This window comes from Stegastes partitus, unplaced genomic scaffold (genome assembly GCF_000690725.1).
Source record: "Stegastes partitus isolate 25-593 unplaced genomic scaffold, Stegastes_partitus-1.0.2 Scaffold688, whole genome shotgun sequence".
Classification (NCBI taxonomy): Eukaryota; Metazoa; Chordata; class Actinopteri; family Pomacentridae; genus Stegastes; species Stegastes partitus.
In genome coordinates, this window is record NW_007578419.1 from 320,590 (window position 1) to 335,315 (window position 14,726).

Sequence of the window (14,726 nt, forward strand, 5' to 3'; positions counted from 1 at the left end):
ACAGGTTCAGTAATCATTTCTTGGCCTCTGTGACCGACAGTGAATCTCCAAACCTACACACACTAAAGCGCACTTCGGCCAAACACTGTGTTCCACATGAACCAAAATCAGCGACCAGTACCTTGACTTGGCTCTCGGTCATTCCTAAAGAGTAGGCCAGGCGGGCTCTCTCCGGGCCGGCCAGGTACTTCGTCTGCTCGAAAGTTTTTTCCAGTGCAAAAATCTGCTGTCCTGAAAAAGTGGGTCTGGAGTGTTTCTTCTTTCCGTCCTTGTCCACCATCAGGTTGGCCTGAGCTGGAGGAAGCAGCGCAAGGACGCACGGTTAAAACACACACACACACAGATCCTGATAAAAACACACATTTGATCCACACCTGAGAGTCTAAATGAACCTCCTAAGACACACGAGGAGTTTAATGAGCAGCCACTCACAATTAAAGCTGTTGTATAATAATTAGTATTACATAAGTGTAGAAGTTAGAGGGCGAGTTACATCTAAATGTTCTCTGAGATGCCTTTATGGTCACATCCTGAATATCTGACCTCTTCAGCTTCAACATCTACAATAAGATGAATAAACTAGACTTGTGTGTCTGCTGTGCGCTCACAGGCCTCTGCTGCCCTCAATAATGTCTCAAACCTGAAGTCAGCAGCTTTCCACAAACAGCGCAGCTTCTTCAAAACTAAACACAAACTAAGTCCACACACGCAGGACTTACTGGGACAAGGAACCCGCGGGTCCCTCCACGGAGACCCCTGCATCACCCCGGGCCAGAAGATGGGCGCCCTCCCCGGCAGCTCGGCCAGAGGCTTCGGGTACCGCGACACCGCCGGGCTGAAGTACATCCCCGCCGCCGCAGCGGCCGCGGTGGTCGCCAGGCCGTTTATCCGCGGGAAGCCGGACAGCAGCTGCCCGGCGGTGGTGATGGGTCTCCCCAGGATGTCGCTTATTCCGTGCGGGGTCCCTCCGGAGAGCTGCGAGTTGAGGTTGGAGAGCGACGGCGCCTTGAAGCCGGCCGGGCTCTGCTGCAGCGCGTACGGGAACAGGGACGTCTTCATCTCGGTCATGTTGTGCAGGGCCGCCAGCGGGGTGCTGCCCAGGACGAAAGCACTCTGCCGGTTAGCCTCCATCTGCCCGACCGCTAACATTTGTGAACATGAACCAGCAAACTCGCTCGAATGAAAAACAAAAACAAACAAAAAAATAAAAATAAAAAAACAAAGCTGTAGATAAACTAGTGGAAGTTGGATGCAGGCGCGCAGCGGAGCCGCCGGAACAAAAGTATCCTGGAGCAGCAGCAGAGCGGCTCAAGTGCTCAGAAACTTGAGTAAAGCCGAACTTGTTCTCTCCTGGGAGCTCGATGGAAGCCGCGCCAAGTGTCTCCGCTGTTTGTTTGGGTGCGTGTCAGCTGGGAGGAGGCTGCATGCGGCCGCCGCGGGGATCCTCGCCGGTCTGATGATGGTTTTAGTGGTTTTGATGGGAACCATTAAGGCTCGGCCGGTCCGTCCATAAATTGACTCGCTTCTCTGCTGGGAGGGAAGCGGGACTCTCTGATAACAGCGCAGCCACCTGCAGGCGCGCTGCTCCCATTGGACGGGGCTGAGTGAAGCCGCGCTCTGATTGGACGAGACGCAAACTCCGCTTCTTCACACGTGCGTCTCTGCCGGACGGGTGCTGCTTTGACGTACCGTCGGAAATAAGGCTTCCCGGCAAAAAAAGGTTGTTCAGAACTACGCTCCTCGGCGCTTATTCGGACTTCATGACAGATGGAGGTTGGAGACATTATAAAGCAGCTTGTGTTGTTAATATTATTATCAGTGATGGAGCTGCTTTCTGGTGGAATTTGCCCCCAAAACTGGCATTTTTAACATTTGTTTTTCCTCAGGTTTGTGCTTTAAATTTATTATAAACCACCACACCTTTCAGACTTTTTGCTAAAATCACTCTAACGTTGCATCAAGCTGAATGAAAGCATCTAACCTTCCAGGAAGCCTGGTTTCTGAGGAGGCCGTGAACGCAGCAGCAGCAGCCTGACTCTATTAAGATCTTTAGCGCTGCTGTTAATGACGCGTCTCACACTGTGGAAATCATTGTTTCCACATTTGACAAAGAATATACATTTACCCCGCCAGTATATTAAAGGAAAAGCGGATTTTTTGGGGGAGAAATTCTGCGAGTTTTTACTGAATTTGACGCAGATTGAAGATTTAAATTTTCAATAAGAAAAAAAAAACTTGATTCGACTTTTTATTTTTATTGTTATTTTATTATTATTATTATTTCCGATTTATTTTTCGTTGACAGCTGTGATTATGAGGATTTCTCAGCCAGTCAGCAGCTCTGATTATTTCAGTATTTTCAGATGGTACTTTAGTGAATGAGGCCGGATAAAGTGAGTTATTCCAGCGCTCGTCGGATGCTGCCTTCCTAACAGATTACTGTTTCACCCACTTTCCTCTCTCCATCATTTAATGTTGGTTATTGGCTATTTGGAGGATCTGGATGAGGAGAGCATCCACTGGCCTTTTTAATTTATTTATCTTTTTAACCCAAGTGTCTCATTAAACTCTTAATCTGACTCCGATAATCTGATGTTGTTTTTTTTTCAGACAAACTGTGTTATTATGGTGAAAGTGTGTGAAGAAAAAAACAAAAAAAAAAATCCGTCTCCGGGCTCCAGTCATCACTCTGAGTGCTGTAATATTTTATGGAGATGTGAGGAGGTTGTAAGAGTGAAATATGGCCACGTTAGCATTTGAAAGGCTTCAGCAAATGCACCTTGCTGCCCATTTGCGCACCGGGGGAAGATTGTGGATTTTAAAAGGTTTTCAAACGCGAGGTGATTCACAATTTTGCCTGTATTTCTTCAGGTTGAAGGGATGCTGCAGGCCCGCACGCGGCTTCTAATCCTGCAAATGGCCCCCTTTTTTTTCTAATTTATATGCGTGTATTCTCCTCTGATTGTACACATGCGTTTTATTATCTTGTTTTAAGGTCTTTCTGGAACGATCGCTGCGTAATAGTGGAGCGCAAAAATAAATAAATATCCTACAAGTCTGAAGCAGCAAAGCGTAGCCCAGTCACAGCCTCTGGTTCCACTGATGTGTCAGTGAGTTAAATAAAGCAGTTGGGCCCTGACCCGCAGGGAGATCAATGACGGAAAGATTGGCACTTTTTCCAGCTCATCTGCAGCCAAAGACGAGGAGCTGCCAAACAGCCCGTCACCGTAAAAACCATAATCGCAATTTAACATAATGAAGGAATTTTTATCTCCTAAATTTAAGGGTAATTCAAAGTTTAAACTCTTAAACTCAGATTTGTTACGGACGTGGACGTGGCCCCCATCTAGACGGATGGAAGGTAAAAATGTGGACTGATAATTATTGGGAAATTTATTAAACCAATAAAAAGAGCCGAACATTTATTTCTATATGATTGAGCACCAGCATTAAGAGAATAAAATCACAGCTACTGGGTTAAATAAGAATAATAAACACATGGAGGCGGTAATAGATTTTATTTAATTTTTAAAAAGCCTTTACAATAAATTGAATAGGTTACTTTAATTCTAATATTTATAATTACATTCGCAGTGAGATGTGAACCTGTTGCTCACCACTGACGGTCCACATGAACATGAGGCTGATTTATGGAGTAAATTCTATTGTGGTCTTTAATAAAGGCTCGTTGGCCCGCTGGTGGCGCGCACCGCGGCCTTTTGTGCCGCCATCCAAAGGAAATAGGTTAATAAACAGCGTAAAGATAATCTTATCTGAGTGTAACCTCCACACAAATGGGGATTGACAGAGCAGCAACGGCGGAGATAAGCAGATGTCTGGACAAAAAGACGCTTGTTGGAGTCAGAGGAGGCCTGGATGTGTTCGGTCAGCGGTGCGTTCAGCTGCCTGTCAGCGTCCCTCTGCACTTTCAATTATTCATGTGGTCACAGACATTAAATATACACACATTAATGCGATGCAAAGTGTAGGATATTTAAAAATAAAAAATGAAAATAGAGAAAATCAAAAAAGTTTCAGAATCTGATCCAACAGCGCATCAAATGTTTCCACTGCTGTTTGAAGTCTCTAAGTGGAAAGTCTAATGGAGAAAAACAGCTCTGAGACCCCCCTCTTCAAACTCGATAAAAGTCACGACAGCAGCAGGAGCGACTGTATTATTTGGCCAGCAGCGTCCTCTAGTGGTTCACAGTGAAACCACACACACACACACTGCACACACACTTCATAAATCTCACTGGTCCTCGTTCCCCTCAGCAGCTCTGTGGTCGCTGCTCTTCTCTTTGGTATTTGGAAACAAAATCAGCTATTAAATTATGTTTAGCTTCATCAAAGGCCACTGTTGAGGAAAAAAAACAAGTGATCAGCCTTTTCTGGAGCTGCTGACAGCAAAGCTTCATGTCAGGAGTCCTGGAGTCACTCAGGACTGAAAGGTGACAAGAGACAACAAAGGAGCTCATTACACCTGGAGAAGCATCTCTGTACCGACTGTCTGTTCAATGCAGATTTCACAGATTAAGATTTGAAGTCTGGGTTCGTACCTGGGTTTACTTCTGAACTTCTCTGCCCTGCTCCTCTTCCAGGCCTCTTACATCCTCGTAGCAGTAGCTGGTACCTGTTCTGTGATAGATGCTGGAGGGTCCACAGCAGGAACAGCCCCACAGCTTTGGAGCAGCCGTCCTCATTCACTCAAATGCTCCATCAATACTTTTCAGAAAAGTCTCCAGACATAGATGTTTATAATGGTTTCGGTTGCTCTCAGTGGTCTTACTATATTTATTTTACAAACTGATTGTACAAGTCGTTATCCCATTTTGCTTTTTGCACAGATCTGTGCTGCTTCCTGTCTGGTCATACGTGCAGCACGTTGCTCAGATTGTTAAAATAGGTTTTGATTTGATTTGATAAATCCTACGAGGATCCCAGTAATAACTCCGGTGCAGACCTTGTGATAATGTCTGCTGCTGTCCATCCCTTCATCCTTCACCTCTACTTATTTTATCCGGCAGGTAGCTGAAGTTTATCCCAGCGGACACGAGGCCTCCTGGACACGAGGCCTCCTGGACAGGCCACTGGTCCGTCCCACAGCTTCTCCGTGGATGTCTGAGGTGAAAGAGGAGATGAACCAAGTCCACACTGTCACATTCAAATATCCAATTTTAAAACAAAGTTATCAGGACTGTTGTACTTTATTTAGTTGTTCAGCAGTAAAAAAAAAAAAAAAAAAAGTTTCTAAATATGTTGCCAAAAAAGCCCATAAATGAAAAAGAAAAAATAACAAAGATTAGACTATTTAAAACAAATTAGTTTTCCTTGATGTCACTAAGAATGCAGTTTCTTCGTAGCAGAACCCACACTGGTCACAGTTTCTGTTTGTTTTCATCACTTCTATTTCGTATTTTATTGTTTTTCTACTTTTGCCATTTCACAACTACTACAAAGCTGCATGTTTAATTTAAATCTTTACAAACCATCTTATTATTACGCCCTTATTCTGTATCATTTGTTTATTGTGAATACATAAATATGCTTGTACATATTTACGTTGCACAGCTGAACTTGGCGTCCCCCTGGTGGCATGTCTTGCAGAATTCCATCTGTATTCTTTCTTTTGCTTTTATAAAGTGTTTTACCTGTTTTTTGTGAATCACTGTTGTCCCTTTACCCCCAAACATCCACAGGTCACACTCATGACTCAGTAAATGTTGGATCCTTGTCTGTCATCAGTTCTCACAGAGCTGTTATTCCCAGAATGTCTGAAGGCTAAATGTTTGTTGGAAGTTGTCTTTGTAGTAATGAACTGTGTGTGTTGACCACTGGATTGCGCCCTCAAGCTGCTGATGGTAAAGAAAAGAGCCAATAATACTCTGATGGTCAACTAAACATCTTGACACATGGACAGTGAAAGGTGGTTTGATGTCCAGACCTTTGAGAGGAGAAGAACATCTTTACTATGGAAAGAAATTATTATTATTATTTTAATGTAAATACACATAAAACAAGACCTGACTCATTTGGACTTTAAAAATTCACACATCACAGAGGTTGTCAAAGACTCAAACTTTCAGTGAGCCAGTTTAATTTTTAAAAGATGTTTTATCCTACAACTACAGACTCTTTTTAGACCTTTGACAAACTGATGAATCATCAGGAGACTGCACTGACTTTATTGTTTTCTTGCTGTTTTATGTTTCTATGCTAAAGTTGTCTCTCTCCACTCACCTCACCCTGACCAGTCGAGGCAGATGTCCACCCATCTGGGCCTGGTTCTGCTGGAGTCTTCTTCCTGTGAGAAGAGAGTTGTTGGTAAAGCGGTGCTCAAAGGGACTCACTAATACAGAATTGTAAGGTCTTGACATCACTATGTGAAGTGCTCTGGGCTGTATTAAGTGTGAAATGGTGTTATATATATATAAACTTAGGCTGGACTGAGTGAGCATCCCTGCAGTCCATAGTAATTTGCCTGCAGAGCAAGATGTTGTGCTCTGTATGCAGCCCTGGCCACAGCTTTATTGGTGACTAACAGCACAGAAGAATAAGTAACAAAATGAACCCAGCTGATTGGTACTGAAATAAAAATGGGCTGCAAGTTGTTTTTCTCATTAATGTTTTCCAGTAGATTCTGTTGTGCAAATGAAAAATGCAAATCAAACTTGTCTAAACTAATTTTTTAGACATGAAACACAGATGATTCCTCCTTTACTGAACTCCAGAGAAACACGACTTCTTGATCTTTGTTTTCTGAATCCCAATAATATGGCTGGAAATAAATCATAGCTGGAAAGTTGGGATAAAAATAATGTCATTAATTATGTGTTTTACGGGTCAAAATATCTGCTTATCAAATATTAAATATCAAATCAAATATCTGATTCTTTCTTTATCTTCTTTATCATTTAATTTTTTGTTTTGTTTTGCAGAGTGCGTTGGCCGTGATCTAAATAACCGTCCCGTGTAAACTCCTCTGTCACAGTGAACCCTCTCTCCCTCTGGGGAACATTAAACACTGGAGGAGGCTGTGAACCCAGTAAAGCCACTAGATGGCAACCTGCATCCAACAGAAGCCCAGAAAACTCTGGATGGTGGAGCGAACAGAACCCTGAGGTCAGGCACTCATACATAAAGACTGGGAGTTAATTCTGTGCAGACTGACAATCTGCTGCAGTGTTTTAAAACAATGTGGAGAAGTAGTGTGTGAATTTCTGGTTACACATCATTAAGATAATCAAATCTGAAGCTTTAGATGATACAGTAGTGTGACAAACAGTCCACATACAATCAGCTTAACATCCATGTGGGGAAGCAACAAAAGTGTAAAAACTGTAAGATCTTGTAAAATTACAGCTGCTTTAGGATTAAAAAAAAAAGTTTGACACTGGAGGCTGCAGAGAGAGAAAGTAGAAAGTGAACAGAAGGAAAAAACACATCTTCACTGGTGTTGTGTGAAAGATGCTACAGTAACTCAGATATTCTACATGGAGTGGTATTAAAAATAAAACTTATGTTTTTGGTCTGTGGCTAAATGTAAATATAAAACAAAATAAACATTTCATCAAGAATTATTAGATTTTTGATCTCAAAGAAACAGATATTAAACTCTAATATCATGAGCTCACTTTGTTTAACACGTCTAACACGTCCAGGCAGCTGAAGCACATGGTGTTCCTTCTATTCAGTAGCTTACTGTAGATCAACTACATGCCACAGTTTGTTGTAAACACTAAATATGCTCATCCAGTGTCTTACTGTTTCTAGTTTGAGTGGGTTTCCTTCACACGTGCCACTTTCCCTTCACAGTGTGTAAAGTCAGTCAGAGTGTTTTCTGTCTCCTGATCCAGTGAATGCTGGCTGGCTTCATGTTTTTTTGCACTTTAGCAAAGTTTGTAACTGTATCACAACAGCTTGACATCACATAAAAGTAAAGTCAAAACTAGAGTAAACACTGAGGTCCGGTAAACAACAGCAGAGAGTCACCTCACGTTGTCAAGTGTTTCAAAACTGAACCGCTTCTCAGTCACTGCATCATTTCTATGTTGACAAGTTTTTACTCTTACAAACAATCAAAAACAAACACTTCAGACTAGAAAGACTGAATTGAAACTACAGGAACCAACGTAGAAAATTAATGCAACAAAAGTAAACATACCTGTGATTAAAACTGCATAAACATGACAAATGGTCTGCACTTATATATATATAGCATCTTTTTCTACCTTAGCGGTACCCAAGGCGCTTTACAATGTGTTTCGCATTCATATACCAGTGGTGACAGAGCTGTCACGCTAATCTGCCATTGGGAGCAACTTGGGGTTCAGTATCTTGCCTAAGGACACTTCGGCATGTGGGGGGGACCGGGGATCAAACTGCCAACCTTGCCATCAGTGGACAACCCGCTCTACCACAGCCGCTCTATAACATGGTGAATGAATGCACTGGGAACACCAGAACGTTCTCAGTTTTGCGTCTATGACTGTGTCTATGGGGCTATGACGCAGACATTCATATGGAAATGGATTGCCAGAGGAGCTAAAACATTAGGGAGATCAGTGACCAACTTAAAATCAGTGGAACTACAGTGGCAGCAGTAATCAGGAGGCGTAGGATCAGTCTTAGTATTAATAATCAGAGCTCCTTCTAAAATGATGCCACAGACAGTTCACGACTCACTCAACCGATCACTGACAAACAGTTCTTCAGATGTGACTCAGGAGTTATCAGTAGAAATCAGAGTTTCTGTGACAGCTCAGACAGAACATGATGAATATTGGACGCACAGTCTTTGATCCGATAAGACCAGGATAAATTTGTTCGGCTCAGATGATCTACAGGACTACTGCATAGTCCTGACAGTGAAGCACAGAAGTTGGAGCGTGATGATGTGGGGCTGCATAAGTATGAATGGTTTCAGGGAGATGAAATTTACAGATGGTACCACGATACCTGTGGATTCACTAAAATACTGGCTGACAAGATGAATCCTTGTCTGCAGAAGCTTGGCAGAAAAGCAACAGTTTAATGTGATAAAGATCCAAAGCAAATTGCCAAAATCACCGTTTCTAAAGAAGAACAAAATGAAAACTATGACCTGGTGAAGAATGTCACCTGACTTGAACCCAGCAGAGAACCGCTGGAGTGTTCTGAAGAGAAACACCCCTCCAGCAAAGAACAAGGAAAAAAACTAAACAAACAAACAAAAACAGAGAAATGGCAGAACATCTCTCCAGGAAGTCTGGTATCCTCCATGCTGAGGAGGATTGAGAATTTCATTAAAAACAAAAGTGGGCACATGAAGTATTGGAATAAAAAGATTTGAATCCCGGTAATGAAAGGTGTGCTGACAATTGTTGCATCAAGTTCCTACAGTGGGATCTGGATTTTTACTATGATGAATTTAAAGTTAGTTAATTTAAAGGTAGTACGCACATTTTTATATAGGAGCAAATAATCCTACTGTTGATTAAGATGCAGTTATTGTACGGTGAAGGTGATGTTAAGTGATATTGCACAAGAGTGTTCTCACTTTTATTGTATTTGTTAAGAGATCACGTCTATGACTTTCACACATATTTTCTCTCTGTATTATCATATCTCTGAGCGCAAAAAACTTCTCATCCACTTTGCAAGTGTTCACGTTTTGCGTCCATCTGAAAATTAGGGAGTGGAAGCTGCATTACTGAACAGATCAGCAAGCAATAACTTTGGGGAAATGAAAGCACTGGGTGGCTTTGAATGACCGTAGCTTAGGAAAACATTGTTCTTGGCCAAATTCTCAGGCAGCCTATTTGCTTGGCGGGGCCGGACAGCGGAGAACCATACCTTAACGGATACTTGAGGATTTTGAAAGATGATCCCCTTAAAATTCCCATGAATGCCTTGGTGAATGCTGCTTTAGCAAAGGCTACACGGTCAGTTTATTGCTTTGTGTTTGCAGCATGAACGCCCAGCGCGCTCCATGCAGCATGTTTAAAGATTGGAGGTGTTGCTGATTGCAATTAGCTCAGGTTGAAATCCATCCCTCATTTCTCTGGATGTACTACATGAGCAGTTTATAATGCTGAATGAACTACAGCGGTGCCGTGTGTGTGTGTGTGCCGGCTGTCACACTGTTGTGGGCTGCGATGTAGCTGTCAATACTGCAAATATGTGACGGGGAGCAGCAGCCGATTCATGACTTCTTCATAAGGCTGAATTGGCTGAAGGCTGCGTTTCACATAACAAATGGAAATATTGTGGCTGACCTTACAGATCTGTATTTGAATCAGTTCCTCTGTGAGATGAAAAGAAAACCAACCACCTTGAGCTACTGAGATAACACACACACACACACACATGCTGCCTGGAGCCTGGTGCATCCCAGCTGCCCAAACTCATCAGTGCAGAGATCTAATCAGGTGGGTTTCCATGAACACAGCAAGTGGCCATAAAATGATTGTAATTGACTATACTGTATGTCTACGAATGCACTTTGGTGATGAAATGTAGCCGTCCTGCTTAAATCGTAATGTGACTTCAATAAGATCTACGTCTGATTGACAGCAGCTTGCTTAGAATTGCATTGTTTTATCTCCTGGCGCTGTCCAAGTGAGGAATTTAACACATAATCTGAAGGATGTTAAAGCACCACAGAGTGAAAATTGCATGTACACTCTTGATGCTGCACATTCAATACGTTCTGACTTGTATAGGTGTTATTTGGCTTTGAGCATTAAGGTTTAATTCATTTTTTTCTTGTCTGGGTGAACTCTGTCTTCAAATGAGCTGCAGAGATTTGATTCACATGAATGCCTGACACACCAGTAAGTCATCACTGTGTCTCTTTTTGCTGGTTTGTGTGTACTGACCAATCGCCTGCTGTGTGTTTGACCTCTCTGCAAAATTAAAGATGAGTTGAAAATTCATGACGCATTTCCAAGATTGTGAGAAGCTCCCCGAAAAATCCATTCACGTGCAATTAAACTGCATTTTATATGATGTTTTGAGAGAAAACCCTTTTCTTGTTTGGGACATATCACACATCACATTGTTTCTAATCAGTACATCCTTGTCATTTTTTGTTTTGCATATGTTTGTCATATTAGACTGTTACCCTGGCAACCCATTTTCTAACACCTAGCCAAGTAGTTTTGCTGCCTAAACCTAACCAAACAGCAACACCAGCCTCCCAAAAATAAAGACCTGTATCAATTTTACCTCCTCGTGTGGACTTGGTGGCTCAGTGAAAATGGAAAGCTTCCCCACGATGTCACACGGTTACATTTCAGGTTGGGGGAAATACAACATTTCCATCAAACTATAAGTGAGAAAACAATAGAATTGTATAGGAGCATAATTTTGTGGAGACGGGGTCCATTGTTAAGGGTTGCAATAACAGACAGCTGAAGCCAGCAGCCTGCTCTGTGGGGTTAATTCCATTTGCCACAGTTACATTTCTACAATTGTACTTTTTGCACCTGCTTTCCAGGCTGCAGCACTCCTTCTCTGGATGTCTGTGTTGAGAGAACAATAGATATTACACCTCTAGGAAGCCCAATTGTCTGATTATGGCTGATTGTTTGAATAGGGGTTGATTGTAAAGTGTGACAGGTGTTGCTTCATTGTCAGAGCTTGGTCATCTAAGCACTCACCTAATTGCTGTGTGAAAATGTGTGTTTTTCTTTTTGCATCTGTACATCTGAGTCAGGTGCCAAAAGCTAACAAACCTCAGAGGGAAGAATTGATTTGATTTGAAGAAGGAATTTAAACCCCTTTAACACACATATTCCATCCACACAAGTGTTTTTACTTATGCTGCCTGATTGTAGCTCTTCTCTGAGACGTACAGTCGGTGCTGGAGTGACGGCTCCTCACTCTCCTGTCAGGCTGCACCTGCTACGGCGAGATGCTTTAGATCCCTATTACTGCTATTTGTACATAGCTCCACCCAACTTCTACCAATTATCCAGCCCTGTAAGCAGGAAGAAAAGAAAGAGTCAAATGAGCTTTTAGAGAGATTCTGCTCCTGGATGGCTGAGTGTGTAGCTATCAGCCAAAACAGTAAAACCCAGAATACGTGTGACAGTGAGTCAAAGCGTATGAGACATGCAGTCAGGTAGATTGATGGGTGTTTGGTGAGTGCCACAATCTGTATTCATCTTCAGCAGGAGTCACTGCTATAAAGATCCTGCATCTACTTGTGCTGGAATCTATCTCTCCCAGACGCACGCACTGCCGTGTTTCTATTGCGTTAGAGGACATTGACTTAGATTTATTTCCTGCAGATTTACCCTAACTACTACTTCCCAAACCCTAACCCTAATCTTTGCTCAAGTCTCTACCCTAAGATCTAATGCTTTATTGTGCCTATATATATATATATCAAAGTGGAAACAGATTTCTAGTAATGTCAAATCACTAAAAATCTAAAATGTAAAATGAGTGATTGTATAAGTGTTCGGCCCTTTAAGCCAGCACTACGGTGTCCGCAATTATGTAATTAAGCCTTAAGCCCCTTCCAGGACCTGCTGACAAGAAGCATCCCCAAATTATGATGATGCTGCCCCCACCATGCTTGATGGTGGAAATGGTTGTTTGTGATGATGTGCAGTGTTTTGGTGTCTGCTAAATATAGCATGTAATCTGACAGCCAAACAGCTCAGTTTGATCTCATCAGAGCCAAGAATCTTCTTCTGGTTAATTTTAGAGTCTCCCATATGTCTTCCTAGTCACGGTTTAATATGAGCTTTTTATATTAATAGTGGCTTTCTATTTAGCTTTTGCTGGTAAAGCACCTGTGCAGCAGTTGTTGTATGAACAGTCTCTCTCACTTAGTCTTTGAGGACCGCCTGCTCTCGACAGATTATTGCATGTAGCATATTCCTTCCATTTCTTTATTATGGATTTAACTGTACTCCAAGGGACACTGATGGGGAAAATGTCTTGTATCCATCTGCTGACTTATGCTTTTCAATAATCTTTTCATGGAGCTGCTTGGAGTGCACCATTGTCTCCATGGTGTTGTTACAGCCAGGAGTACTGATTCACCATCCATTATCCATCCATTATCTATACACCGCTTAATCCTCACTAGGGTCATGGGGGGCTGGAGTCTATCCCAGCTGACTCAGGGTGAAGGCAGGGGACACCCTGGACAGGTCACCAGTCTATCACAGGGCTACACTTAGAGACAGACAACCAAGCACACTCACATTCATACCTATGGACAATTTAGAATCACCAATTAACCTCAACATGTTTTTGGACTTTGGGAGGAAGCCGGAGAACCCGGAGAGAACCCACGCTGCACAGGGAGAACATGTAAACTCCACAGGGAGGCGAACCGGCGACCTTCTTGCTGCGAGGCAACACTGCTCCACCTTGCAGCTCTTGATGATTTACCAATGACTGGATAAAAATGTCTTTATGCTACAATCACTTGAGTCACATTCATTGCACTCAGATAATCTCCATTTTGCTAATTGTGTGACTTCTAGCACAACTGGTTGCATCTGAGTTGAGTTACATAAGCCACAGTAAAGTGTTGAATACTTACACAATCACCTATATTGAATTTTCTATTTTTCTTTAAATGACATTATAAATAGAAACTTTTGCTTTGTAGAGTCATTTTAAAAAATCTTGTCAGAAAAGTAAAAATATATTGACTCTGGTTAAAATATTGAAAAGCAATAAAAGGGGAACACTTACAAGGGATAGGTGAATACCTTTCATGGGTGCTGTATAGGAAGTCAAGTCCCCATAACCCAGCTGTTTAACCAGATGTACGCCCCTATAGCATGAGTAACACAAGTACACTTATCCACTCTCACGCTCCGCCAAGTGCACAGTCAGTCACACAAGTAGCAGAAACAACTGGAATATGATCCGATAGCAGACAGACAGTGAGTATAGAGGTGACATGGACACAGTGATCAAAAGAACTGATTAGGAGCTAAATGGAACTCAGTATTTTCTTCCTGATAGTTTAATGGTCACTTAAATGGTCACTTAACTTAATTAGAGATTTTCAATAGAATCCACTGATTTCGTCCCAGTGGATAGATTCCTCAGTCATGTACAGTCTCTGAAACACGAGTACATCAGAGATCAGTGTGGTCACTTTGAAGGATATTTGCTAATACATATGGGGACTAAACCTTAGGTTAACTCTGTTCAGTGTTCAGATAACATGCTGTGAGCCACACAGCCGGTTTTATTGGACAAGTGGAAAACCTGCCAAGAAAGTGCTGGGCCATAGCACCCTAACTGGCTCTGGAGCACACTGTGACCAGCCCTGATGATAGTGGCAGGAAGAGCGAAGAGCTCTTGAATTTTGGAAGAACTTGAATAAAGGGGAAAAGAGGATGTTTCTGAACCACCGTTGTGATGACGGCTGTACAAGCAACTGTGTTGGTGACACATGAGACCAGCTTAAAGTGACTCAACCTGAGTTCAATGAGCAATGATGCCGTTTCTAATACTGTCACAGACTTAGAGAGCACAGTTCAGTAATAATCTCATCCCACACTGCGGGTGGTTATTGTACGTAATGCTGTGATAATTAATTGGGCTCTTGGGGTCGAGCTGTAAACAGCACTGACATTTTATCATCCTACAAAGTTGTTCTAGTGTTGCATATTCACACATATTTACCCGTCCAGCAGCATTAGCATTCATTTGGAGTTTTGTTTCTGTCCACCTGATGGATGTGAATTCAATATTTACTCTCTCTT

The 14,726-nt window shown here is 42.3% G+C and overlaps 2 protein-coding genes across 2 annotated transcripts in view; one reads left to right on the forward strand and one right to left on the reverse strand.

The window, feature by feature from the left end:
* Positions 1-1,149, reverse strand: part of nkx6.2 (NK6 homeobox 2) — a 1,649-nt gene extending 500 nt beyond the window's left edge. The window contains exons 1-2 of the mRNA XM_008290643.1: positions 720-1,149; positions 122-294 (exon numbers count right to left, since the gene is read on the reverse strand). Coding sequence (XP_008288865.1) covers positions 122-294; positions 720-1,149 — 603 coding nt within the window. The remainder of the gene's footprint in view (positions 1-121; positions 295-719) is intronic.
* The window catches only part of inpp5a (inositol polyphosphate-5-phosphatase A), a 180,261-nt gene extending 169,432 nt beyond the window's left edge, over positions 1-10,829 (forward strand). The window contains exons 15-16 of the transcript XR_520513.1: positions 5,927-5,936; positions 10,820-10,829. The gene's annotated coding sequence lies outside the window, so the exon portion shown is untranslated. The remainder of the gene's footprint in view (positions 1-5,926; positions 5,937-10,819) is intronic.
* The last annotated feature ends 3,897 nt before the right edge of the window (positions 10,830-14,726 follow it).